The sequence below is a fragment of the Mustela nivalis genome (genome assembly GCF_964662115.1).
Source record: "Mustela nivalis genome assembly, chromosome: 12".
In the NCBI taxonomy this organism is placed as follows: domain Eukaryota; kingdom Metazoa; phylum Chordata; class Mammalia; order Carnivora; family Mustelidae; genus Mustela; species Mustela nivalis.
Window position 1 is genome coordinate 52,188,643 of NC_139031.1, and position 27,948 is coordinate 52,216,590.

Sequence of the window (27,948 nt, forward strand, 5' to 3'; positions counted from 1 at the left end):
GTTAAGGATGTTTCCATCTATGTTCATTGTTGGATATTTACCTGTAATTTTATTTTCTCGTAACATCTTTGTTCATTTTGATGCCAGAGTAATGTTGGTCTCATAAAATAGGAGCTCTTCAATTTTCTTTGTGGTAGAATTCACCAGTTAAGCTAAGTGGGCCTTAAGTTTTCTTTAAAGGAAATGTTTTCATGGCAAATTCAAGTTTTAAGATTATTCAAGCTATTAATCTATTCTTTTTAAATTAATTTATTCTTGAGTGGGCTTTGGTAGTTTGTGTCTTTCAAAGAATTTGTCCATTTCATCTGAGTTGTAGGATTTATTCACATAAATGATTTCAAAAGATTATCTTATTTTTCTTTTAATATCTGTAGAACCTATAGTGATGTCACCACTCTAATTCTTGATATTGGTAATTTGTGTCTTTTTTCTTAATTTGTTCATTCAGTCCAGTGGTTTTTCAGTTTACTGATGCTCTCAAAAAACCAGCTTTGGATTTCATTGATTTTTTTTCTTTATAATTATTCTTTACCTTCTAGTTTCTTAAGGGATAACTTTATTAATTTGGGTTTTTCCTTTTTATATAATATAGGTGTTTAGTTGTATAAATTTCTTTCTCAATACTACTTTAAATGTCATCACATACATTTTTTAAAAATTTGACTTACCTTTTTTAAGGTTTAATTTAAATTCCATTTGGTTAACGTGTAGTGTAATATTAGTTTCAGGTGTACAATACAGTGTTTCAACACTTCCATATATACCTGGTGGTCATCATGACAAGTGACTCCTTAATACCCATCACCTCCTTGGTAGCCATCAGTTTGTTCTCTATAGTTAAGAGTTTGTTTCTTTTCTTTTTCTTTCTTTTTTTTTAAGATTATTTATTTATTTGAGAGTGAGAGCAAGTGAGCACGAGAGGGGAGAAAGTCAGAGGGAGAAGCAGACTTCCTGCTAGGCTGGGAGCCCAATGCAGAACTTGATCCTGAGACTCCAGGATCATGACCTGAGCCGAAGGCAGTCACTTAACCAACTGAGCCACCCAGGTGCCCAAGAGTCTGTTTCTTGGTTTGCTTCTCTGTCTCTTCTTTTCCCTTTGTTTGTTTTGTTTCTTAAATTCCACATATGAGTGAAATTATAGAGTATTTGTCTTTCTATGACTTATTTCACTTAGCATAATACTCTCTAGCTCCATCCATGTTGTTTAAAATGGCAAGATTTCATTCTTTTTTATGGCCAAGTAATATTCCATTGTGTATATTTACCACATCTTCTTTATCCATTCATTGGTTGATGGACACTTGGGCTGTTTCCATAATTTGGCTATTGTATATAATGATGCTATAAACATCTGGGTGCATGTATCCCTTTGAATTAGTGTTTCTGTATTCTTTGGGTAAATACTTAGTAGTACAGTTGCTGGATCACAGGATACATTTTGATTATGTTTGGTTTCATTTTAATTCAGTTCAAAATACTTTTGAATTTCTCCTTTCTTCTTTGATCCATGTATTATTTAGAAGTGAGTTGTTTAGCTTCCAAGTATTTAAAGATTTCTAGACCACCTTCTGTTCTTGATTTCTTTTTCTTTTTTCTTCTTTTTTAAAAAAATGATTTTATTTTTAACTAATCTATACACCTAACATGGGACTTGAACCTACAACTCCAAGATCAAGAATTGCACGCACTACCAACTGAGCTAGCCAGGCTTCCCTCTGTTTTTGATTTCTGATGTAATTCTACATAGCTTAAGTAATACACTGTGAATTATATGGATTAAAAAAAATATATTGTGTTATGGCTTAGAATATGGTCAATAAATGTTGCAGATGCATTTGAGAAGAATGTGTATTCTTCAGCTGATACATGGAGACTTATATAAATTTCTATTAGGTTAAGCTGGTTGAGAATGCTATTAAAGTCATCTATATCCCTGAATTTTTTTTCCTTTTTAATTTTTTATTAACATATAATGTATTATTAGCCCCAGGGGTACAGGCCTGTGAATCGCCAGGTTTACACACTTCACAGCAGTCACCATTTCACATACCCTCCCTGAAGTCCATAATTCAACCAACCTCTTCATTCCTCCTCTCCCCCCAGCAACCTTCAGTTTGTTTTGTGAGATTAAGAGTCTCTTATGGTTTGTCTCCCTCCTGATCCCTCTAGTTCCATCCACATCATCACAAATGGCAAGATTTCTTTTGATGGCTGCATAGTATTCCATTGTATATCTATACCACATCTTCTTTATCCATTCATCTGTTGATGGACATCTAGGTTCTTTCCATAGTTTGGCTCTTGTGGACACTGCTGCTATAAACATTTGGGTGCACATGCCCCTTCGGATCACTACATTTGTATCTTTAGGGGTAAATATCAAGTAGTGCAATTTCTCTGCCAAATTTTCTCTACTTGTTTTATCAATATTTAAGAGATGTATTGAAATCTCTGAATAAAATTGTGATTTTTATTACTCTTTTCAGTTCTTGATAAATTGATTCTTTTACTTATTTTTTTAAAATGATTTTATTTATTTGACAGAGAGGGACACAGAGAGAGAGGGAATAGAAGCAGGGGGAGTGGGAGAGGGAGAAGCAGGCTTTCCGCTGAGCAGGGAGCCTGATGTGGGGCTCAATCCCAGGACCCTGGGATCATGACCTGAGCTGAAGGCAGACAATGAGTGAGCCACCTAGGTGCCCAAACTGATCCTTCTAAAATTATGAAAAAACCTTCTTTATTCCTTTTTTTTTTTTTTTTTTGGCTCTGAAATCAACTTTGACTACTAGTAAGGTCATAGTCTACCTTCAAGTAATATTGCATATCAGTTAGGAACCTTAAAATAAAATATTTCCATTTAACACTGCTATATATATATCTATACACACACACATTATGGTCTACAAAGTGCTACAGATGTGGTCCCTGAATATCTCACACAGCTCTCTGCTCATCCCTTTCTTCTTAATCAATGTGACCCCCAACTCCAGGCCATTATATTAGCTATTCCCCTTATTTAAAATAATACCATCTCTGTCATGGTTACTGATTTATTTCCTCTTGGGTCTAAATCCACCTTTTGCCTTATAAACATTTTTCCTTTACCATTTAGTAAGATGTCAAGCCTTGTATGTTAAGGGTACTGGAAAAATGTTGCACAAGGAGGGAATTTTTCTTCTCTTTCTGGTGGCTTTCTGAGAAGGCTCCTCCATGATAAGCTTTTCTCTCTGCTACTCTGCTTGCAGAGTTTTGTCAGAGTAGGTGCCTGCTGAGCACAGTTTTCTCCTATGTTTGGCCAGCAAATGCTTTCTCCAGCTCTTGGCTTGGCCAGGAGAGGTGTAACCAGGGGACCCAGACAGCACTGGTCTGTGTTTTTGTCAAGTGACTAATGCTTGCACCTGCTTACACATGGAACTGTACTTGACTCCTGCAGAGGGCAACCTCTCCAGCTCCTGCTTCCAACAGTACCCCGTAGCTTCTCTTGTTACCCAGTAGGTTCTGGTATGCAACAGTACAGATTTCCAGCAAACTCCACCAGTGAGGTACCTTAGCAACTTCTCTGCTATCCACTGAACCAAAGCTGTGTCATCTGAACCAAGGCATGAATCTCAGCCTTGACAGGGGGAAAAAAATGAGACTCTTCCTTGGATCTCTATTTTAACCTCAGTAGTGGTTTCTACTTTTATCTCCTACCTCTGCATTCCTTAAAGTTCTCTGAATTTTCACTAGCCAATTCCTGTTACACCTAAAGGAACTAGAAAAAGAAGAACAAGCCCATTCTTAAGAGTTTTCTTGACCCCAAAATGGCCTGTGACATATATGGTCTTGTTTGAGGGCCACTTTCTTAAAGCATCACAGTGATATTATAGTGAAATTTGGGAAAGACTTATGTTTTGTACACTTACTGTTATAGTAACATTTTATCATAAATTCTAAATATTATAAGAGTTAAATAAAAATTAATTGGAGAACATGTGAATAAAACTTAAACCATTACCCATTACCTCTTTATACTGGATGGATTCCTCAGACCTGTTAGGAAGGTCTGACTTGCTGCTCTTCACAGAGCACAGAGGAACGGAGTTGATACTTATTTCAGTAGAAATTGATTCCATCTGTTCATCAGCTTTTTTAATATCCTTAAATGAAGAATATATGTTACTATTAGAACAATGTTTTCAAAATTCAGGACTTTTCTTAAGCACCCCTCTAAAACTGTATTGCCTTTGATACTGAAAGTGATATATTCTTGTACAGCTCTCGCTGAAGTTTTCAGGCTTGGTAGAGAGATAGTAAGTCCAACTTTTACTAAAATATTAATGAGTGACAAGAGCTTATTGTGGCTTCTTTTCCAAAGACCTGTACTTTAACTGGAAAAAACAATGCCTTAGTTCAAAACAATTATTCCATTAGTAGGGACAGATTTTAGTAAAAAGATCTTCATGAGGGAGACGACTCAAATGCTCTTTCTGACTCTGCTGCTACCTACAGAGCTTGTAGAGCTTGTAAATTTATAAAATATCACTAGGCACTTAAATGTGATGCTAGCCCTGGGCCTGAGAGAGATCTCAGGAGGCAGGAACACTTTCCAGGCCAGCAACTCCTGCCCATTCCAAACTGTTCAGAAAGCAAAATCAGTAGGACCAGTTCCTAGAGAATAAAAATTCCCAGAGACATCAAGTTAACTTAAAAAGAAAACGAAACAAAACCCACCTACAACAAAAAACAACTGTTTAAATCACTGGATAGGATGAAGTTTTTTTTTTTTTTTTCTTTTTTTTGATAAGATAAAGTTCTAAATCAGATTGCTCTAAGTCTAGTTTTTGCTTTTCTTGCTATTAGGAGAAATGAGACCAAATTTAGTGAAATAAAGAAATTACATATTTCCTGCTCCTCTGAATGTGGTGTAAGTGATTCTGTGGCTTCTCCATGAAAAGACGGGATGGGAGACGAGACAGAAATGAGCAGCTCGGTTTGGATGATGGTGTCCCAGACCGGGGTGGGGAGTGGAGACAAAAAGTCTTAGGTGGATTTAGATGCAAATGAGAATATGTACGTGGAAGTCTTTTCAGTGACTGTGACTCTTTGACAAGCTTAACAACTGTTAATCAGGCATTTCAAAGTACAGTAAATTTTAACCAGCCTTATAGTATCCTAACATCTTTAATCAGACTTTCTTCTATGCTATCACTTTCTCTTTTTTTCTATAAATTTCACTACCAAGAAATCCTTTATTTGTCTTTTTACAAGAGCTATTTCCTTTGTGGCAAGTTTAAAATAAAAATTTGACCTCTTCTCATAATCAATTTTTCTAAGAAGTTTCTTTAACAGATCAAAGACAAGTTCTTTTCCTGCGAAGGCTGCTAGACAAAATAATGATGACAAGAAGTTTTGGTATGTATCTATCTTTACTTTGTTTTTATTTAATTTTCATGTGAAAAGTCACTAAAGGAATAGGTCTGAAAATAATCATGTATGACTAAAGGAATAGGTCTGGAAATTATCATGTATGTTCAAGGTAAATAATTATAGCATTAATCTTCATGATTTCAACTTTCAAAAAGTTTGACTGAATAATATTAGTATAGTAATATAATAAAATCTAGTATGCCAACATAGATTCTAAGCACTTTACATGAATGACTCATTTAATATTCACAGTAATTCATAAATAACTTACTATTATTTTCCCCATGTTAAAGATAAGCAAACTGAGGCACAGAGAATTTAAATAACTCACCTAATGTCCTAAAACTGTTAAGTGGCAGAGTCACGATTTTCAAATTTATAATGTCTCCAGAGCCCATAATCCTAACCACTACTATTCTGTTTCCTAGAATTGATTCCCTTAGCAATATTAACTTCTTAGTACTTAGGGACACATGGATTCTAATAAACTGATTCATTTGGACACTATAGGCACAGCGGTAAATACGCACTTCTAGTGTTTCAGAAATGAGTTCCTGTCTATGGAGATATCATGGATGTTATATTTACTATGCAGTACCCAGAATATTGTAGTTGTTCATTGAATATTAAAATGGTATTGTTTTATCAGAATGAACATTATTTTAGGTAATGAGAGACTACTAATCCATTTAGAATAGGGCATTTTAAGTATTTATACATTTATATCACAAACATTCCATTTTTATTTTCCTTACACTGTGAAACTCTTTAATCTAAGACCTAATAATGGAGTTTTTGTTTAGTTATAATGAAAAATCAAGACATGTTACTTCAAAGAAAGATCTGAGTGTACTGGTTTTTTAAAAAAATTTCAAAATAGGGTTAATTTAACCATAGCAATTTTCTTCTATTATTATACTTTTTAGTTTGAAAATATTGAAATTCATAATTTCATAACTTATTAAGTCTACTCTGGAAAGAAAATCATGCAAATTCAACTTGCATATAACAGCTAACTTTAATTTTTAAAGTAGAATATGGTCTAATGTGAAATAAAATTGGAACTGGCAGTTTTTGAATCAATATAAGATTATATTTTCAAACTTTTTAAAGACTATCCCTGCTTTATAGCAGATGTTTAAAAATAACTTATTCTAACATTGTGGAGAAATCTAAGGTTTTAAATGTGAAGTTTTGAGTTTGATGATGAGATGGAGGATCATAACTTTCTAAATTTTCTAATTTGTGAAAATTATCAAGTTTTAAATTTTAATTCCAGTATAGTTAACATACAGCTTTATATTAGTTTTACATGTACACTATTGTGAGTCAACAATTCTATACATTACTCAGTGTTGGTCATGATAAGTGTGTTCTTTAATCCCCATCACCTATTTAATTTACCCTCCCTTCTTCCCCCACCCACCTCCCCTTTGGTAACCATTAATTTGTTCTCTATAGTTGAAGACTCTCTTTCTTGGCTTCTCTCTCTCTCTTTTTCCCTTTGCTTATTTGTTTTGTTTCTTAAATTCCACATATAAGTGAAATGGCATTTGATTTTCTCTGACTGACCTATTTCACTGAACATTATTCTCTCTAGTTCCATCCATGTTGTTGCCAATGGCAAGATTTCATTATTTTTTATGGCTGAATAATATTCCACCACACACACACACACACACACACACACACACACACACACCCACATCTTCTTTATCCATTTATCAATCAATGGACACTGGGGTTGCTTCCATAATTTGGCTATTGTAATAAAGCTGCAATAAACACAGGGGTGCATGTTTTCCTTTGAATTTGTGTTTTTGTATTTTTTTTTTTTTTTTTGCTAAATATTAAGTAGTGCAATTACTGGGTCAGAGGGTAATTCTATTTTTAACTTTCTGAGGACCTGCCATACAGTTTTCCACAGTGGCTCCACCAGTTTGCATTCTTATCAATAGTGCATGAAGTTTCCTTTTTCTCAACATTTTCACCAACACTTGTTTCTTGTGGTTTTTATTTTAGCCATTCTGACACATGTGAGGTGATATCTTATCATATTTTTGATTTGTATTTTCCTGATGATGAGTAATATTGAGCAGCTTTTCATGTTGGGCATCTGAATGTCTTCTTTGGATAAATGTCTACTTATATTTTCTGCCATTTTAAAATTGGATTTGTTTTTTTCTCATGTTGAGTTATATAGGTCTTTTATATATGGAATAATAATATTAACATAAAAAATGTAATCAGGGGGTGCCTGGGTGGCTCAGTGGGTTAAAACCTCTGCTTTTGGCTCGGGTCATGATCCCTGGGTCATGGGATCGAGCCCTACATCGGGCTCTCTGCTCTGTGGGGAGCCTGCTTTCTCCTTTCTCTCTGCCTGCTTGTGATCTCTGTCAAATAAATAATTAAAATCTTAAAAAAAATGTAATCAGAAAGTTGAAGAAGTAAAATAAACTGCAAAGTGGTGAGATTTGTTGTCTGTACATGACCCCTTGAAAAGAAGACTGCCTTCCAGGTCAAGAGAAGACCTGGGCCAGAAGGAGGAAGTTAGCTACAGCCTAATTCCTACAATTTATATTAATGTGTCCTAATGAAAAAAATATGCGAGATCACCTGGCATGCTGAAATGTGGATCTGAAAAAAAGAATTTGCCAGAGTGCCTTCAGCTTTATCAGCATTATCATGCCTCCTTTTGATTGGCTAAAGCTTTTGATTGATAAGCTTTCTAGTCTACCTGAGAGAGTGTGGTTTATATAACATACATTTTTATATATATCCTTTTATTCAGCAAACATTTATTGAATGCCTACTATGTGGCAGGCAATGCGTTAAGTGATTCTGATACAGTAAAGTAAGTCAGAGTAAAAAAATAACTCTCTGCCTGGTTTCTAAGAATTTCCATGATTTGGGGGTGCCTGGGTGGCTCAGTGGATTAAATCTTCTGCCTCTGGCTCAGATCATGATCCCAGGGTCCTGGAATCAAGCCCCGCATCGGGCTCTCTGCTCGGCAGGGAGCCAGCTTCCCTTCCTTTCTCTCTGCCTACTTGTGATCTCTGTCAAATAAATAAATAAAATCTTAAAAAAAATAAGAATTTCCATGATTTGCCTTCCTAATACAACTGTTTTTGATTATGTTCCCAACATTCATTTTTACTTGTGGGAGGAAGGCTGGTTTTTCTGTTTGTTGCACACTAAATTCCTTGTTACATCTGTGGTGCTTCTCCACCCAGACTTCTCTTCCTCTTCTAACTCCCACCTCTAGCCTTCAAGACTTCTTCATGAAACCTTCCATGGGTAATGTAGCTTCCCTTCTCCCTACGAGTTTTGGTTATTTCTACCTTTTGTAACATCCATATGCAGGATTCTGCATTTTGCCTCTGCAACTAAGTTTTCAGAGATTGTGTGTTAAATTTGTGTTCTAATGAGAAGATGACAGTATATAGAGTTAGACTGTTCTGGATCTGCCATGTACAAGCTTTGAAGCCTATTTGCAGTGCGCCCAGCAATTATTAGGTGCTATGTAGCCATTAATTCTTTAATTTTCATATTATCTAGCACAATGCTGAAGATATTAATCACAGTGAATTTCTTCATTGAGGAATTCCTTGGTTGCTTTCTGAAAACTGAGATGATGATTCAATACTTCTGTGGTATGATCTCTGAAAAGTTAAAAAAAAAAAAAACTCTGCTAACATAGCATTATATAACATAAACATACCTGTGACATTGCAAGTGAATAATATAGACCTTGGTTTGCTATTAGTTCAGCATGTGTTCCTTTTTCCACCACCATCGCATCTTTCAGAGTCACAATGAGATCTGCATTTCGAATAGTGGAAAGTCGGTGTGCTATGACAATTGTAGTCCGACGTTTGCTTGCCTACAAAAAAGTAAGTATAAAAAATAAATAAGAAATTAATATAAATAACAAATTCTGCAATATTCAAGAAAGCCTATTGTAGTATATATTTTTTAAAGATTTATTTATTTGAGAGAGAGAGAGAGAGAGAGAGAGAAAGGGTGCACACACAAGTAAGAGGGAGGGGCAGAGGAAGAAGGAGAGAGAAAATCTCAAGTAGACTCCCCTCAGAGTGCAGAGCCAAACATGAGGCTTGATTTCACAACCCTGAGATCATGACTTGAGCCAACATCAACATCAGATGCTTAACCAGCTAAGCCACCCAGGTGCCCCTGTAGTATTATTTTAAATATCAAGGAAACTTATCTGTGCATATTGAAATTTGGACTTTAATAGATTAGGAAGGTGAATGAAAATTAGAATAAAAAGAAAATCTGAAAGTTAATTAGATTCTAATTTGGTGGACTTGTAAAATTACAGTATCTTGAACTAGACAGGAAACTAAAGATCATTTAATCTGAGCTATGTAATAATTGCCTGGCTATTAGTAACTAAAAGTAACTTAAACTATTTTCTTCATCTCTAAAATGGGGCTATTACTTAACTAGTTGGGTATGAATTCAAGATAATACATATTTTTAACTTTTTCACAAGTTTCTTACAGATATGGAAAAGTACTTGTAAATGCATAGATCAGTGCATTTGACAAAAAAATACATCCAGATGCATAACATCCATTTTTTAAAAAGGTCATTACCAGTACTCTGAAACTCTCTTCAGGCTCTGTTCAATCACTGTCACTGTTTATCCACACCACTAGTGATAGGTAATCACTATCCTGACTTTAAACAGTATAGATTAGTTTTAATTTTCTGTTGTATTTTATGTAAGTGGGACCATGCAGTATATACCCCTCTGTATCTGTGAATTTTTGTTCAACATTATGTTTTTTGATATTCATCCATTTTGTTGTATTTAGTTGCAGATCATTCATTCTTATTACTGAGCAAAATTCCATTTGTATATACCACAATTTATCCATACTATTGCTGATTGGCATTTGGGAAGTTCCAGGTTTTTTTCTATTATGAATAGATTCCTATACACGTTTATTGGATGAAAATATATGCAGAGAATTCTACAAGTTACATACTAAGGAGAAGAACGACCCAGTTTTTTTAGATTCTGCCAAACAGCTTTTTAAAGTGGTTGTCCCAAATTATAAACTCCCAAAATGCAGGATAGTTATGGCTACTCTATTCTCACTAACACTTGGTACTTTTTGTCTTTGGTAGGTGGGTACTATCATATTGTGGCTTTATTTGGATTTCCCTGATGACTGATAAAGTTGAACAACTTTTTGCATGGCTGATGATGATTTGGATATTCTCTGCTGTGAATTGTCAGGTTTTGCTTGGTTTTCTGTTGGAACTGTCTTATTCTTGTTAATTTTCAGGACTTATTTATATATTCTTTTTTGAGGACTTAGTCACATAATATTACAATGAAAAAATGCTCCACATCATTTGCCATCAGGGAACTACAAATCATAAACACAATGAGATACTACCTTATGCCAGTCAGAATGGCTAAAATTAACAAGGGAACAACAGGGAACAACAAATATTGGTGAGCATTTGGAGAAAGAAGCACCCTCTTACAAAAACTACTGATGTATTTATTACCGTGGCTAATTGAATTTAAATTAAAAAAATAAAGAAAAGTTCCAGTGAAATCATATATATCATTCAGGTTCCAAATGGCAATAGAGAGGTGGTTAACTACCTCACTTAGGTACTCTACCTGGACTTTAATTTTTAAAATTATTTAGGGAAACAGGATTGGGGATAGAGATACTACAAATCATCAAAACTAGGCTTCTGGGGTGCCTGGGTGGCTCGGTGGGTTAAAGCCTCTGCCTTTGTTCTGGGTCATGATCCCAGGATCCTGGAATCGAGCCCTGCGTCATGCTCTCTGCTCACTGGGGAGACTGCTTCCCCCGTCTCCCTCTGCCTGCCTCTTTGCCTACCTGCGATCTCTGTCAAGCAAATAAATAAAATCTTAAAAAAAAAAAAAAACAACTAGACTTCTGCATTAAGCAGATATTGTTACTAATTTAGGTTTTTGAAATATAGTCATCTGTAAATATACATACACATGTAAAAATATATTTATGTCAAGAGTACATCCATACATATATACATATTCAATGTAGGTATATACATTCCTGATGTGTCTGTGTGTGTGTGTGTGTGTGTGTGTGTGCATGTATGCATGTTTTGTACTCAACCATGCCAACTAAGAATGTTATTATTTGGGTTAGTAAGGAGGAATGACACTTAAAGCTCAGAAGTGAGGGTAAGTCACTCTATCACTCAAAAGTTCCTCCTAGTCATGGTGGCAGTAGAGACCAGTTTCATGGTATATGAATTATTCAGTTGCTCAAGGCCCCATAGTTTAAAAGGGTCCCACTCTTGGTTTAGTGCTCTGCTGTTGTCATCTCGTAATTCCTGGTAATTTTTGATAAAGAGGCCCCACATTTTCATTTCTCACTGGGTTTCACAAACTATGTAGCTGGCCCTGACCACTGATAAAAGTAAAAAGATTTCCAAATAGGTGTATCTTTCCTGGTCTGTGTCAAGCATAGATATTAAGAGTCCTTAAAACAAGCAGATTTTAAAAAGGGGGAAAAAGGATAGTTTAACATCTTTCCAAGGTTGGATCTCTCCCTGTCATGACTCAATAACATTATAATAATGGGACTCTGTAATTATTCAAAGCATCTAAATGTGTATTATATTTAACCTACATCTCCTATCACACAGACTAGATAATACAGATAGTTGTTTCTACCTTCAGCAGCCCAATTTCATTCTTCTTTTCTAAAAGTATGAGATAATGAGATAATTTCATCAAATTTCCACTGATTTTTTAGATTGAAAGCAGAACATCACACTGCACGAATAGCTAAGGAAGTTTTATGAACTATAGACTAAGAAGACTCACGGTATAGGAACAGTCTACTGTTTCAATAACAATTCATACTATAGATACTCTGAGATATATAATGATGCACATAACTATTGTATTACATGCTAATTAACTACAAATAGTAAACAATCTCATATATAGTGTATCATGTTTATAAAGGAAAACCCAATTTTTTCTTTTTTCTCTGGTGAGTTTACTTATTTATTTGACAGAGGGAAAGTCAGAGAACAAGCAGGAGGAGCAGGAGATGGAAAGGGAGAAACCACACTGCCTGCTGAGTAGGGAGCCTGATGTGGGGCTCAATCCCACCACCCTGGGATCTTGACCTGAGCTGAAGGCAGATGCTTAAATGACTGAGCTACCCAGGCACAGCAGGAAAACATAATTTTCAAGAATTTCTTCATTATTTGTGTTCTCTAGAATCACAAATCCTAGGTTTGAATCATTTTTCTGTCAATTTCTGGATTTGTGGTGTCAGACTAGATATTTAAACCCCCTGAGTCTTAGTTTCCCCATTTGTTAAATGGGGAAATATGTCACCTATATTTTAAGGTTATTGTGCAGATTAATGTTTTTGGTACCATGTTCTGTACATGGGAAGTTCTTAGGAAATAACTAATTTTTTTTTTTTTTTTTTTTTTTTTAAGGGAGAGAGAGAGAGTACATGCACCTGGGGAGAAGGGGGAGTGGGAAGGGAAAGAGAGAATACTAAGCAGGCTCTAGGATTCTAGGATCAGCATGGAGTCCGATGTGGGGCTCAATCTCATGACCCTGAGATCATGGCTCAAGCTGAAATCAAGAGTCACACACTTAACAAACTGAGCCACCGACGCATCCCATAAATAACTTATTTTAAATCATTAATCAAACATCTTCAAGTTGGAGACTCTTGAGTATGTATTGAGGGCAATTCCAAAGCCCTTGACAGAGAGAAGTAATGGGGGGGGGGACAAAAAAAGAATTACAACATAAAGTAGTAAGTATACAACAGAAGCTATATAAAAATATTTAGCACAGACATAATTAACTGTTTAGTTGAATAGAGGAACATTGTCAAATAGATGATTTTTGAGTCAAGTTTGGACAAAGGTTTGCCAAGTGGGAAAGAGAGAGGAGGGGCAATTATGACAGAGGCTATGGCAAGACCAGGCATTTGGGCCTAACAGAACATGGATTTCTGAAAAAATACTGAGGTTCACATACAGCAGAGGTGTGTGAAGAATGGAAGGTCATGGGACTAGGAATAGAATATTTGGGACTAGTTCATATAAAGCAATGCTAAGTATCATTTCTTCTCTTGTTGGAAGTTTCAGAATGGGGAAATTGTTTATATAAATAATATTTGCTCTTTATAAATTACCCAACACTCTGTATCTACATATGGATATCGGATTTTCAAGTCTTTCTCAACACTTAGATTCTATTTTTTTTTTCCCTAGAAGCCAATCTTACCATGTTTTTGAGATATAAGACATTGTAAAATGATCAAGGTAAAAATTACTGTATGCTATAATGAATAAATATAGACATGATATTTTGAATTACTTTTGTTAATATGGTTTTTTACTCAAGACATCTGAATATAAATATGTTAAATATTACATACATATATATGTGTATGTATATAATTTTAATTTCAGGTGACTCACACTAGCTTTATCTTTTTTTTAGAAAAAGATTTATTTATTTATTTGAGAGGGAAAGAGCAAGTGAGCACAGAGGGAAAGGGAGAAGCAGACTCCCTGCTGAGCAGAGAGCCCAATGTGGGGCTCTATCTCAGAACCCTGAGATCCTGACCTGACCCAAAGGCAGACACTTAACCAACTGACCCACCAGGCACCCCCAGTTTTGTTTTCTTTAATAAAGAAATAGGAAGGCCATAAAATATCATCCATCAATGAGCTAAACAATATTACATATTAACTATTAACTACTGATGGCAAAAATAATTCTTTTGAAAATATATTTTAAAGAATGTTAGAGTGTAAAATGTTCTATAACATTCCTCTGTTTGGTTTTGCTCACACAGTCCTATGAGCCATCTGGGAAGATAGGTTTCTGAGAGACAGGAAAATTGGGGCTCAGAGAAATTAATGGGTGCCAGTCCATATAGAGGATAGGTGGCAATGCTACAACATAACTCAGGTCATTTTAATACTCTTATGTCCACAAATTCTGCTGCATCTTTGTGGCATGATGTGTTCCTATTAACGTGACTAAAGCCCTTTGCATGACTGCTTCCCATACCTTGCAAATTTTCTTTTCCCTGTATCTTGTACCAGCACTAAAGATAGGCCTTCATTTGACAAGTATATGTCTTTGTAACAGTTTTACACATGAACCAAGTATACCTATTTAAACTCCCTCTGTTGAAATGCAGATAATGATGAGAATTACTGATCTTTAAGAGTGATCTTAGGGGCGCCTGGGTGGCTCAGTGGGTTAAGCCGCTGCCTTTGGCTCAGGTCATGATCTCAGGGTCCTGGGATCGAGCCCCACATAGGGTGCCTGAGCCACCAGGCACTCTAAACAATATTTATAAATATAGCCTCTGACAGTTTATTGTATATGATTTAAAAGATGGGTGGTTTCTAAATTTTATAAAAAATAAAAAAGTGGTGTGCCTGGGTGGCTCAGTGGGTGAAGCCTCTGCCTTCGGCTCAGGTCATGATCTCAGGTCCTGGGATGAAGCCCCACATTGGGCTCTCTGCTCAGCAGGGAGCCTGCTTCCACCCCCTCCAGCCACCCCCCCCCCCGTGTGCCTCTCTGCCTACTTGTGATCTGTATCTGTCAAATAAATAAATAAAATCTTAAAAAAAATTTTTTTTAAAAAGTGAGTATTTTGGAAAAGGATAATATCAAAGCAGTGCCTCAAAAAATGGAGTAAGTTGTATTAAAAAAAAAAAAAAAGACAGACTTCTGTTTTCAACCCAAGATGGATTATCAAGAATAAGATTTAAAAAATAAATAAAAATTTATTCCAATGGCTAACATTAAAATGCCTGGTTATCCCAAGTGCTGGCAAGTATGTGGACTAGCTGTAATTCTTATATATTACAGGAATATAAAAGGAAAATAATTTGGTAGTTCATTTGAAATTTAAACATACTCCTACCATAAGGTCTGTCCATTTAAATCCTAGATATTAACCCAAGAGAAATAAAAGTCCATGTCCACAGAAGACTTACAAATGAATGTTCAGAGTAACTTTATATGTAATATCCAAAAACTGCAAACAAACTGAATAACTTCAGTGTGCATCAATACCAATCATCTCAAACAGTGGTACATCCATATAATGCAATACTATTCACCAATAAAGAGGAACTCTTGATACCTTTCACAAAATCAACAGGTCTGAAAACAAATAGGTTGAGTGCAAGAAGTCAGGCAGGACAGAATTCATAACGTATGATTCTGTTTACACAAAGTTCTACAAAATACATGGTAATCTATACTGGCAGTGAACAAATTAGTAGTTGATAAGAGTGGGGCAGGGCGGGGAGAGGGAAGGTTGTAATGGAGTGTTTACAAAAGGCATGTGAAAATTTTGGGGAGTGATTTTTTCTCTATGTTGATTGTGGTGGTTTCATAGGTGTACATGTATGCCCAAACTTTTCTAATCGTATACTTTCATATGTGCAGTTTAAGTCAGTTAAATCTCAAAAAAATCTGTTAAACAATGTCGAACAAAAGAAGCATCTGTATTTATAGCACCCAAGTTGGCCATTCTTGAAGTTCTCTAAGAATTCTGAATGGGATTGAGGCACTTTGATGAACATAATGCAAATGTAATGATAAAGTGGACTGAGGAGCAACTAACAGTATTGTAGGTAGGAAGATTTATTTTTCTTAATTGCTGCATGGTCTGATAATGTACACATAATTATGTTGTTAATTGGCACTTAAAAGCATATGTGAATTTCTCTAGGTTATATTTATGAGTAACATGGTCCTCAGAAAAGAGGTCAAAACACTAAAATGTTTAGTGCTTCCTTTATTTTTCAAATTGCCAAATATATAGACATTTTATTAAACTAACAAGTGAAAGATAATTGGGAAGAGAGTTTTCATTGTTTGCTTTTTGTTTTCCTCAGTTTCCTATTTACTTGTATGTGGTAATTCTAAGTCTTGCTATACAGAATCATCCTAATGAATGGTACAATAAAATTAGTAAAATGTTATTTTTGGCTTTATTTTTATTTTTCCTATCTATCTATCTATTTATAAAATATTTTATTTGTTCACTTGACAGAGACAGAGATAGCGAGAGAGGGAACACAAGCAGGACAAGTGGAGGAGGGAGAAGCAGCCTCCCAGGACCCTGGGATCATGACCCAAGTTGAAGGCAGATGCCCAATGACTGAGCAACCCAGGCGCCCCTGCTTTAGTTTTTTTAAAATAAACTTTATTTTAGAATAGTTTTAGATTTAGGGAAAATGTGCAAAGACTTCAGTATTCCTATATCCTGCACACAGTATCTCCCAGTGTCTACATCTGACATTTCTATGATGCATTTGTTACAACAAATGAACCAGTATCAATACGTTAAACTCCATATGTTATTCAGATTTCCTTAATTTTTACTTATTATTCTTTTTCTGCTCTCAGATCCCCTTCTCAATACATTACATTTAACCATCTTGTCTCCTCAGGCTCCTCTTCGCTGTGACAATTTCTCAGATATTCCTTATTTTTTATGAACTTGATAGTTTTGAGGAATACCAGTCAGACACTCTAGAATGTCCCTCAGTCTGAATTTGTCTAATGTGCCTAGTTTTTAGAGATAACACATTCAGCCTATAGTAATCCCACTTTTCTCATTCAAACTTTAATTTTAACTGTATGCTGGGTCTTGGAGGCCCTAAGACTGGCCTCCAGAACCCCAAAAGGCAATGAACATAGAATGATGTTGTTGAGTAGGCAAGCATTAGGACTACTAGTACAAAGGTGAAAATACTCAGACACCCAGGCTCCTGGCTCATATCTCTCTCACTTATTCAATTACATTCCCTCAAGGTGACAAATGTTTTCTTTTCTTTTCTTTTTTTAAAAGATTTTATTTATTTATTGACAGAGAGAGAGATCACAAGTAAGCAAAGAAGCAGGCAGAGAGAGAGGGGGAAGCAGGCTCCGCGGTAAGCAGATAGCCCGATGCAGGGCTTGATCCCAGGTCCCTGAGACCACGACTTGAGCTGAAGGCAGAGGCTTAACCCACTGAGCTCCTAAATGTTATTTTTCGAAAAGCAACCAGATCTCAAACCTTACTGATGAGGGTGTAAGATGTTGCAAATTAGCTAAATGATTTCACAATACTATTAAACACTTCTCAAAGCAAATTAATATGTATGAAATTTACTTAAAATATATAAAAGGGCACATATAACACAGATACTCTAAGGAGAATGTAGGGAAAAGGAAGTTGTAAAATCAATTAGGAGACTGCAATTAGAAAAGATTTGAGAATCATGTGCAGTCTTACAACATAATCAGAATTACAAAATTTCCTGATGCAGGTTGTATTTTCTAGACCTTCTTTTCTTCATGGGAGGCTCACTTCACAGGTATTTTTGTACACCTCACTTCTAATATTTCTTCACTTCTTAGCCATTACATATGGAACAAGTTTACTTATTTTGTAAAAGTTAATGCTGTTGTCTGGCATCTGAAAACTGACAGTAAGGGATGACATTTCTGCAGTTGTGCCTTAGTGAGCACTGATGTTCCTGCAGACCGGAATGGACTGCATGTACCCATCTGTACCATCTTTACTCTGCCAGGCTTATGGTCCAAACTTAAATATTTGATTAATATATTTTATTACAATTTAATATTTAATAATTTAATATTAATATATTTTATTATAGTTTAATCTATTATAGCATGAATTAGTGTCTGAGTCTTTCAAACCACAAAAAATGCCTAATACTTTAAAAGGTAAAAAACTAGGGGTCCCTGGCTGGCTCAGCCACTAGAGCATTTAACTCTTGATCTCGGGGTTGTAAATCTGAGTCCCACATTGGAAATAGAGGTTATTTTAAAAAATTACAAAATAAAAAGGGAAAAAACTATGCTTTGAAAAACTTATAACATGGGCTTCCAATTATCTTACACAATTAAGGTACTATGAAGTGCACTACAAAAATAGAGCTCCACTACCTCATCATAAATGAGACCTAAAACTGATGTACTAGCCATAGGAGACAACACTAATTGTTTCAGACTTAAAACATGGGAGAAATTTTGGAAATCAAGACTTTGTAGAAAACTTCTCAAAGAAATTTGAGCTGATGCTTTGGTTTTTGTTGTGGTTGTTGTTGTTGTTGTTTTAACAAGAAGTATTATAAAAATAAGGGAGGTAGTAGAATCCATTCCACTGATTTTTTCAGATGTCTCAGAGAAGATATGGTAGATTTTCAATATCTTTGTTGCTATTAGTTCTTCCAGAGAGTATCAAATTGAAAGAACTTCCTAGTATCTTCTCCCCTCCTTCATAGTTTAAACAAAGTTAAAAGCCAGACAATTAGGTATTTAACCAAAAAGAGGTCAACAGGAAGGTAGGTCTCTACTTGACACTTTGCTGGCATTTTTTTAGATTACTTTGTAATTCCATGCACAACAATAAATCACCAGGTAATTAGCTTGCACTTTGAAATAGAGGCTGTTTTAAAGCATCCCTCATGGAAATACTAGGGCAGAGATAAGGGTCTGAGGAGGCTAGCAAGGTTTTCACCAGTGGTGGTCATGTGCCTTGAGTAAAGGTTAGCAAGAGGAAAAGAAAGAACAATGTAAAACTGTGAGCATTTGAGAGGGTCTGAATTTGACTGGTGGGTCAATTAACAGGGGTAATATACTTTCTGTTGAAGCCTGTAAACTCAGAGTTCTCATGTCCCACAGTAAGCAAGGGGTGGGAAACCTATGGAAGGCAAGTTCCCACTGACTGCATCCTAGCAGGTTGGCTCAGGTGGATTTGGGGTCACTGATGACATATACTTCGTGATGTAATACAGTCTTGTCATCTTCAAATTCTTTTTTTTTTTTTTAAGCTACAAAATCCTTTTATCAAATAAAAGCTAATGTGGAAGCTTAACAGATTCAAATTAACCATACAAACTAATAGTTAGTTGCCATTTGAATTTTTGGAGCCTGTCCTGCTCAACCACCCTATGTCTCTACTTTCCTCCATTCCTCAAAAGGCTCCTGAAGGGGCGGCTGGTTGACTCAAGTAAGTTAGGCATCTGGCTTCAGCTGAGGTCATCACCTCAGGGTCCTGGGATTGAACCCTATGTTGGGCTCCCTGCTCAGTAGAGAGTCTGCTTCTCCCTCTGCCCTTCCCCTGCTTGTGCACTCTTTCTCTCTCTCTTAATTAATAAATAAAATCTTAAAAAAAAAAAAAAAAAGAGGCTCCTGGAAAATGCTAGTACCCTAATACTCCAAGAACAGTCCAAAAAACCTCGTTACTGTTTTACAAATTTCTTCCCTTTGAGCTACTGAATTTTAATTGACCATCTGCTATAAAAAGGTCTTTATGGCAGTTTTAAGGAAACACAGCATTTTTGGTGTCTTAACTACCTTATGATGTTGAAAGTCAATTGGCTTGCCATTCTTCTGAGTCAACACTGGTTCCATAGCTGAACAATGTAGAATTACTGTAAGGCCACTTCACCTGTCTGAAAATGCTTTCTCTTTTGTAAAACAGAGTGGGAAATAGCAAAATATCAGCCCCTTAGAAGCCATATTTAATAAGTGATTCACCTCCTACTCAAACCTCTTGTTTTCAGCTTGCAGGGATCTACTCATGTGAGAATATATATATATACACACACACACACACACACACACACTAAGGTTAAGACTCTTTATGTAGAGTAAAACACATTCAAAATCTAAACTCTTTGATGAGATGAGGCCACATGTACTACTTAATTAGGAATATGGAACAGTACTCTATAGTACCATGTTTTCTTTTTATAACCTGAAATATCTCCATTCTCTCTTCTAAATAAGTTAACAAAGAAGTTAATAATTGATAATGATAAAATTATTCATAGCCATTTAATACCTTTCTCCTTCAGTTAACTTTATTAAGCAAATATCTGTGGAGAAATTACAACAAAAAATTAATGATAAAGTAGATGGTGGGCAAGAAGAGAAAATGCTACAATAATTAGCTCATCTTTCTTCCAGGAGGGAATAATATCTTATCTAGCCCAGAATACTGATGAACAAATAATATATTAGAAATATATTATTATATAACATAGATTATATATTAGAGATATATTATATAATATAGATATATTATGTAGATTATATGAGAGATATATTAGAGATATCTTATTTGGTAGCAATTAGAAAAATTAATATTTTATATAGAAGGTTTTCTTATTTATGGGGGAGGATGAGGCTTAGGAATAATTAAAATTTACAGAAATTACCAAGATAGTTATTGTATCATGGAAAAATATTTTGCTATATTTTTAAGACTTTTTATTATATCTTTTTAAGACTCTGAAACATCCTGCTGAGTAATAATGATTTAAAACCATTTGTGAAAGAAAACCCATAAGCTATATACACAGTAGGATCCAAATAAGCAGCTTAAGGGGACAATAGTGAGTCTATTATAAGCTAACATGGGAGCCTCAGTTTGGGTATGGTTTGTTTCTTTCCCAAGGACGCAATGTGGTTTCAGAAAAAGCCTAGTGTTTTCTTTTCCTGTTTTTTGTTTTGTTTTGTTTTTGTTTTTTTTTAACTCCAGTAAAATATATATAACATGAAATTTGCCATTCTAACTATTTTTAAGGGTTGGGTCCTCTTGGATCAGAGAGGTCAATTCCTTCTGTGTCATTCTTTTATATTCAGGCTTAAATTGCTATTCTTTTTCTTTTTCTATTGGTAAAATACATATAAAATTTTAACCCATTTCAACCGTTTTAAAGTGTATAATTTATTGGTATTAAGTACATTCATAATGCTGTGCAACCATCACCACTATCTAACTCCAGAACTTTTCATCCCAGGGGGGAACTCTATACCTCTTTAAACAATAACTTCCCATTCCCCTCTTCCCTTAGACCCTGATAACCTCCATTTTACTTTTTGTCTATGAACATGCCTATTCTAAATATCTAATAAAAATGTAATCACATAATATTTGTCCTTTTGCATCTGTTTTTCAGTTAGAATAGTATCTTTTAGGTTAATCCATGCTGCAGCATGTGTCAGAATTTCCTTCCCTTTTAAGACTGAGTACTATTCCATTGTATATACCTATATTTTGTTTATCCATTTATCTGTCAATGAGCATTTAGGTTGTTTCTACCTTTTGGCTATTGTGAATGATGCTGTTGTGAACACTAGTATATAAATATCTGTTTGAATTCCTTTTTTAAATTTTGTTGGGTATATACCCAGAGGTGGAATTGCTGGATCATATGGTAAGTCTATCTTTAATAAGGGGCTAGTTTTGAAGGGTGATCTGGATTAATATTTAGTTTAAGTTCCTAGCAGATGTATAATCTTGAGGCAATATAGCCCGGTGGCTATGTGAATGAGTTGAAGAAACATGTCTGGGTCCACATTTTGGCTTCATTGTTGCCTACCTGTTATTCAACCTCTCTGTGCTTCAGTGTGCAAATCTGTAAGATAGGAAAATAAGTGTTCATATCTTATTGGGGGCTCTTATAAGGATTATAAGGATTAGCTACTATCACCCATTTGTTCCTTTACTATACCTAAAATAATGACTCATGAATGGCCTCAGGGCACCTATAAACCCTTCAATATATACTATATGTAAATTTTGGTGTACAAGTGCATTTGTAGATTTTTCTGGGAGTTACAGTGATTTATTTTTCCCTTTCTTAGTCAGACTCAATGGGGACCTGAGCTCTCAAAGAGGAAGCACTATCCTAAAATAAATCAGTGGTCTATAATTTAACACCAAACCTAACAAATGTGAGCTTGATTAGGCAGGCTTATAAAGTGTTTCATGATGCTTTTAGAATGAGATAGTCTCTATGCTACCTTCATTCTTCTGGCTAAATTCTAGCCAAGGAAATCCCCTTGCAAAAATTCCCTTTCTGTTCTCAACTATTATAAAGTTGCTACAAATGGTTAAAGAAAGAAAGAAAGAGAGGAAGAAAGAAATGAATAAATCCCTAATTCTACATATAAAAAGCAAGATATTTAATTGAAAAAATGCACCAAATGCATAATAATTAACCTATTTTTAACTTTGGATGACCACTTCTTCGGGCTTAATTTAATAAAGTAGCCCACAGCTTAATGCAATATACCAATTTTCTTACTGTTCAGTTCTCCAAGTAATATAAATATGTTAAGGGGCCTCTGAGGAAGATCAGCAGAATGCATCACAGTGAGAAAGAACAGTAATGATAAAGAAAGCCCATGAGGGCAGCAACAAAGCAGCTCTGTCTCTTCAAAGAATAAAACTGTAATGGAAACCCTTCCCTCATAATTAGCAAAGGGTCTTTTTAAAGGTTCTCCATTGATGTGGTGTAGCTAACCCTCCCTTAGTAATAATTATCCCTAGATTTGCATACCACTTTTAACATTTCAAAGAGCTTTCACAGGCTTTATCCCAAAGTCAGTGTGGGCTTCCTCTGCTTCCCCAGGGGCCTACAGGTTTTTACTGCCATCCCTCCTCTACTGGGACTGAATGGAAGCCTGTTGCATTGGCATGCTGGGTCCAAACCAGTAGTAGAGTGGAACCACATAGCCTATAGCATAAATCTTTATTCACTGACTGCAGGTTCCCCTCATGAACAAGATAAGTGAAGCAAAACTACTTTGCAACAAGCCTAACTTAAGAAATCCAGAAAATAGGACTTCAGGCTTTGAAACTATTCTGTATCACATTCATACATTTAACAAATGCTTACTAGCTGTCTACCAAGGACCAGGCATCATTTTAGTGCTGGTGACACTGCAGTTAACCAGTCAAAGCCTTTGTCACCACCGACTTTACATTCCAGTGATGAACAGAAAACAAAATAAACAAAAATAAACAAATACACACGCAGTTTGTTAGTTAATAAGTAGTGCTATGGCACTCTTTAAAGTTCAGGATGTGAGGTTCCAGAAGGAGTTTGGAGGCTGACTCCACAGAACCTTGTAGCTTATTATAAGGAATTTGGTTTTTATTCAGAGTCAGTCGTGAGTTAAGAAACCATAGGAGGATTTGAAACAGAACATGGCATGTTCAGATTTACATTTTAGTAGCGTAACCTGAATGCTGTGTTAAAAACAGATTGCATGGGCATGGGCTGGGGCAAGAAGTTAGCTACTGCAATAATCTAAGTGAGGACAAGAGTGATGGATGCCTGATGCTCTTTTAGTCTAAACCCACTATCTGCTGCAGGAAACCACCGATTTGATTGATTTCTTTCTTTTTCTTTTTCTTTCTTTCTTTTAGATTTATTTGTTCTTATTTGGGAGAGAGAGAGTGTGTATGCAGGTGGTGGGGGGAAGGGCACAGGGAGAGCAAGACAGAGAATCTTAAGCAGACTTTCCACTGGGTGGGGAGCCAATGTGGGGCTTGATCTCACACCTTGAGATCATGACCTGAACTGACAGCTTTTAGATCAGTGACTACTTTAGACTGCTTTAGATAAGATAACTAATCACTACAGATTAGTTTTACTGTTCTAGAACTTGATGTAAGTGGAAAGCAATGAGGGTAATGGGGAGGCTGGGTTGGGAGGAACAAGTGAAGGCTCGGTGTAGAGGGAGGTGGATACAGCATTCACCAACAAAAACGGATACATTTTGTTGTTTCCTCTTTATTTGGTTAGTAGCTTACAAGATATTTGAGCTGTAAAAATCTGCTAACAGTTGTAGTTTAGGCCATATTATGCAGCAGGTCTGAGGGTTCCTAGATGAGCAGAAATGAGATCTGCTGCAAGCCCTCCCTTGTTAAGTAGGGACCTCTCCAAAGGTTTGATTCCACAAGTGCACTCTGTGTGGTATGTATAGTGGACTCTCATGGCACTGGAGCTCTTGTTACCTTTACTATATTTTTAATTCTTCTCTTTGCTATGAGTCATTTTCCAATCAACTGAGGCATATATAATTACTCAGTTTATTGTGCTACTTGTCACCCCATTTGTTACCATTTACCTTAAGACCAGCAAAACCTACTTAAAGAAGTTTCACACTTATACATCTCCAAAATGTCAATAATCCCTTTACCTTTAAAAACTGAAAAACAATATAGTAAATGAATTTTTAAAAACTTAAATTCCCTCATAATTCTGCCATACAATTGGTATTTTTATACATGTTGTCTTCATTTTTGTGCACTGGTACACCTATTGTATATAACTGTATCATGGTTTACATTTTATGTTGCTCTCTTATTATGATATAGATTTCATTTTAACCAGTAGTAAAAAAAAATCTTTTATTAGTTTATAATGTTACCAAGCACTATAATTTTAGAAGTTTGAGCAAGTTCTGATTGCCTGAAGTGATTAACACATTGGATGAAAAGGCAATGGGCACTTAACCTCTAAAAAAACGGCTGGGGCCTATTATGATATGTTTTTAAAAATCTTATATATCTGTTAACTGTATCTCAATAAAATGAAAGCAAATCTTATATAAGTTAAAAGATGGTTATGTTAAGTATAATAAATTTTTGTACATTCAAGCCCTAAGGAACTAAACATCACCACTGAACACAATTTGAGTGCAACACACAAGCAACACACAGCACTCTTATTTTGGAGTGGAAACAAGGGTAAAAACTTACACAATCTGACTTGCAAGTAATAATAGTAACTAATAGATTATTCAATAAGCAGTGGAGACTCTGGTGGCCAGTATCCATTTCTGGTTGCACAAAGTTAATACTTAAAAAGAAAAAGCCTGTAATCTTTTTAGGCAGAAAAACACATTTTCAAACAAGCTCAAAGTAATATGTGTTATTAAGCCTTCTGAAGGGTCTGAAAGCCATGATTTAAAAAGGGGTTGGAGACACCTGGGCAGCTCAGTCAGTTAAGAGTTTACTCTTAATTTCAGCTTGGGTCATGATCTCAGGGTCTTGAGATTGAGCCCTGTGTTGGGCTCCATGCTCAGCAGGAGTACCTGAGATTCTCTCTCTCCCTCTCCTGCCGCCTGTCCCCCTGCTCACTCTTCCTCTCTCAAGTAAATAAATAAATCTTAAAAAAAAAAAAAAAAGTAAAAGTAGGGTTGCCCACTGCAAGTAGTATTCAATGGTTTTTCATATGGCAGTGATATGAAAAATTACTCCCCCAAATTTCTCTCCCAAATTACAATTACTCTCCCAAATGCAATGCAATTTGGTAAAGGACCATCCCTGCATTGTGGTCCTAAAGTATGTCAGCAGTAATCAGTAAGCAGGAGGTTAGTGTGAGGTTAGAGGGTCCAGGGCTCTTAAAGGAGGATGGTTTAAGGGCAGGAAAACCAGACTGTATGCTTCTCCACTAGAGGTGAAATTAAGTTAAGAACTCTTTGGGGTTGTGCTAAAGAGGAAAAGTGGTCACAGAAGAGAACCCACAAGTGCGTAAAAAAGAGGCTAAGAGTTGATGTTGTTATAGCTCTGATGGTGGTAGTGGTGTGGGATCATTATGGGGAGGTGTAAAGTGCAGAGCTATTGGAAAAGAGGCATATATGGGATGACTGCTTGGATATCAGCTTCCTGTACGTTTTTAGCAGCAGCTATGGCATCTTCTTCTCTCATCCAAATCACTTCCATCATGTAGAAGTTTTTACAAGGGTGAACACTCTGCATCAATATCTTAAAGATGGCTCTGAACTCAAGAAATAATCTACTGCAGAGCCATACTTTCTTGTGTTAAAAACAGTGTTGAACTAGGACTATGGATATAAGAAATGATCTGCTCACTTACCTTCTCCAGTGCAGCTTGAACAACTGATTCACTTTCTGCATCTAGGGCAGATGTAGCCTCATCTAAAATGAGGATCTTTGGGTTTCGAACTAAAGCTCGAGCAATAGCGATTCTCTGTTTCTGTCCTCCACTCATTTGTGCTCCTTTTTCTCCTACCAAGGTATTAAATTGCTATTTGAAAAATCAGAAAAAGCACAAAACAAAAGACAGCATGATCAAGTCATTTGGACAGGAAATGATAATCACATATTATTACACATTATGTTTTAATATCAGCTTAATCACTACTTCAGCCTGGCTGCTTTTGACCTTTGATCTGTTCTTTGTAAAAACAAACAACTATTTGAAAAAAAGAGTCTAGTAAAGAGAGGACCTAAGAAAAATTTGGCTAGTACTAAAAGAAATGAGAATGGGACACCTGGAGGTTAAGTTTAAGTCTGCCTTTGGCTCAGGTCATGATCCCAGGGTCAAGGATCCCAGCATGGAGTTCCACATTGGGCTCCTTGCTCAGTGGGAAGCCTGCTTCTCTCTCTCTCCCTCTGCCTGCAGGTCTCCCTGCTTGTGCTCTCTCTGACAAATAAATAAAATCTAAAGAAAAAAAAAAAAGGAAATGAGAACGTATGATTATGAAGGATTTTTAGGTGGATTAATAATAATTTGAACCAATTTTCAAAGTTTTTAAAGATAGTTTTAGAATGCACTGATATCTTTAAAAGAACCATAGTAATACAACTACATTCTTAACTATTTTTTTTAAAAGATTTTATTTAGTTATTTGACAGAGAGAGAGAAAGATCACAAGTAGGAAAGAGGCAGGTAGAGGGAGAGGGGGAAGCAGGCTCCCCACTGAGCAAAGAGCCCCAGGCAGGGCTCAATCTCAGGACCCTGAGATCATGACCTGAGCTGAAGATAGAGGCTTAACCCACTGAGCCACCCAGGCACCCCTACATTCATAACTATTATTTGAAAGGTTTACTAACAACTTAATATATTACCTACAATTTCCTTCCTGGATATTCTGAAAGAAGGTATGGGAAGATTAATCCAAAATCGAACTTCTCAAAATATTTTTCCATGTTGGAACACTTTTCAGGCCTTCTTTTGCTTTTTTTTTTTTTTTCCGGGATATACATCTTTAACAGAGTAGATATCATTAGATATTTGAGGTTGGAGATAATTTCTAGAACTAACGAAACATAGTAATATTGTATTGGATTATGTCCATGACCCAAAGTTCATTTCTTCAAGGTTATAAATTTAAATAGTCTCTAAAACTTTGATTATTCTAGAGTCTGGCCTTCACATAAAAAATAAAAAAAAACCACCATAAACCTTATTGAGAAATAATTTATACATAATAAAATGCACACATATAAGGATATGGTTCTATGAGATTTGACAAATGATTATAGCTATGTTATCACCACCCAGTAAAGATACAGAATATTTCCATCACTTTAGAAGTTTCCCTCATTAATCTTTCCACTCCAAATCCTCACACTGGTTTGATTTTTATCACTATAAATTAATTTCACTAGTTCTAGAACTTCTAATGGATAGAATCATACAGTGCATGCCTTCTTTTGATTTATTTTTCAAGAACAATTTTAGGTTCAAAGTACAATTGGAAAGATGGTATAGAGGCTTCCCATATACCTTTTACACACACATGCAATGTCCCCCATTCCACAGGATAGCCCCCTATCCAACATCCTCCACAAAAGTGGTACATTTGTTATAACTGATGAACCTACACTGACATATCATAATCACCCAAATCCATAGATT

The 27,948-nt window shown here is 35.6% G+C and overlaps 1 protein-coding gene across 5 annotated transcripts in view; it reads right to left on the reverse strand.

The window, feature by feature from the left end:
- The window catches only part of ABCB5 (ATP binding cassette subfamily B member 5), a 157,281-nt gene that overhangs the window by 51,461 nt on the left and 77,872 nt on the right, over positions 1-27,948 (reverse strand). For all 5 annotated transcript variants that reach the window (XR_014301386.1, XM_082693823.1, XM_082693822.1 and 2 more), the window contains exons 17-19: positions 26,161-26,331; positions 9,131-9,292; positions 4,005-4,139 (exon numbers count right to left, since the gene is read on the reverse strand). Coding sequence is in view for 4 of the 5 variants with exons in the window: in XM_082693823.1 (XP_082549949.1) it covers positions 4,005-4,139; positions 9,131-9,292; positions 26,161-26,331 (468 nt within the window). In the remaining variant the exon portion in view is untranslated. The remainder of the gene's footprint in view (positions 1-4,004; positions 4,140-9,130; positions 9,293-26,160; positions 26,332-27,948) is intronic.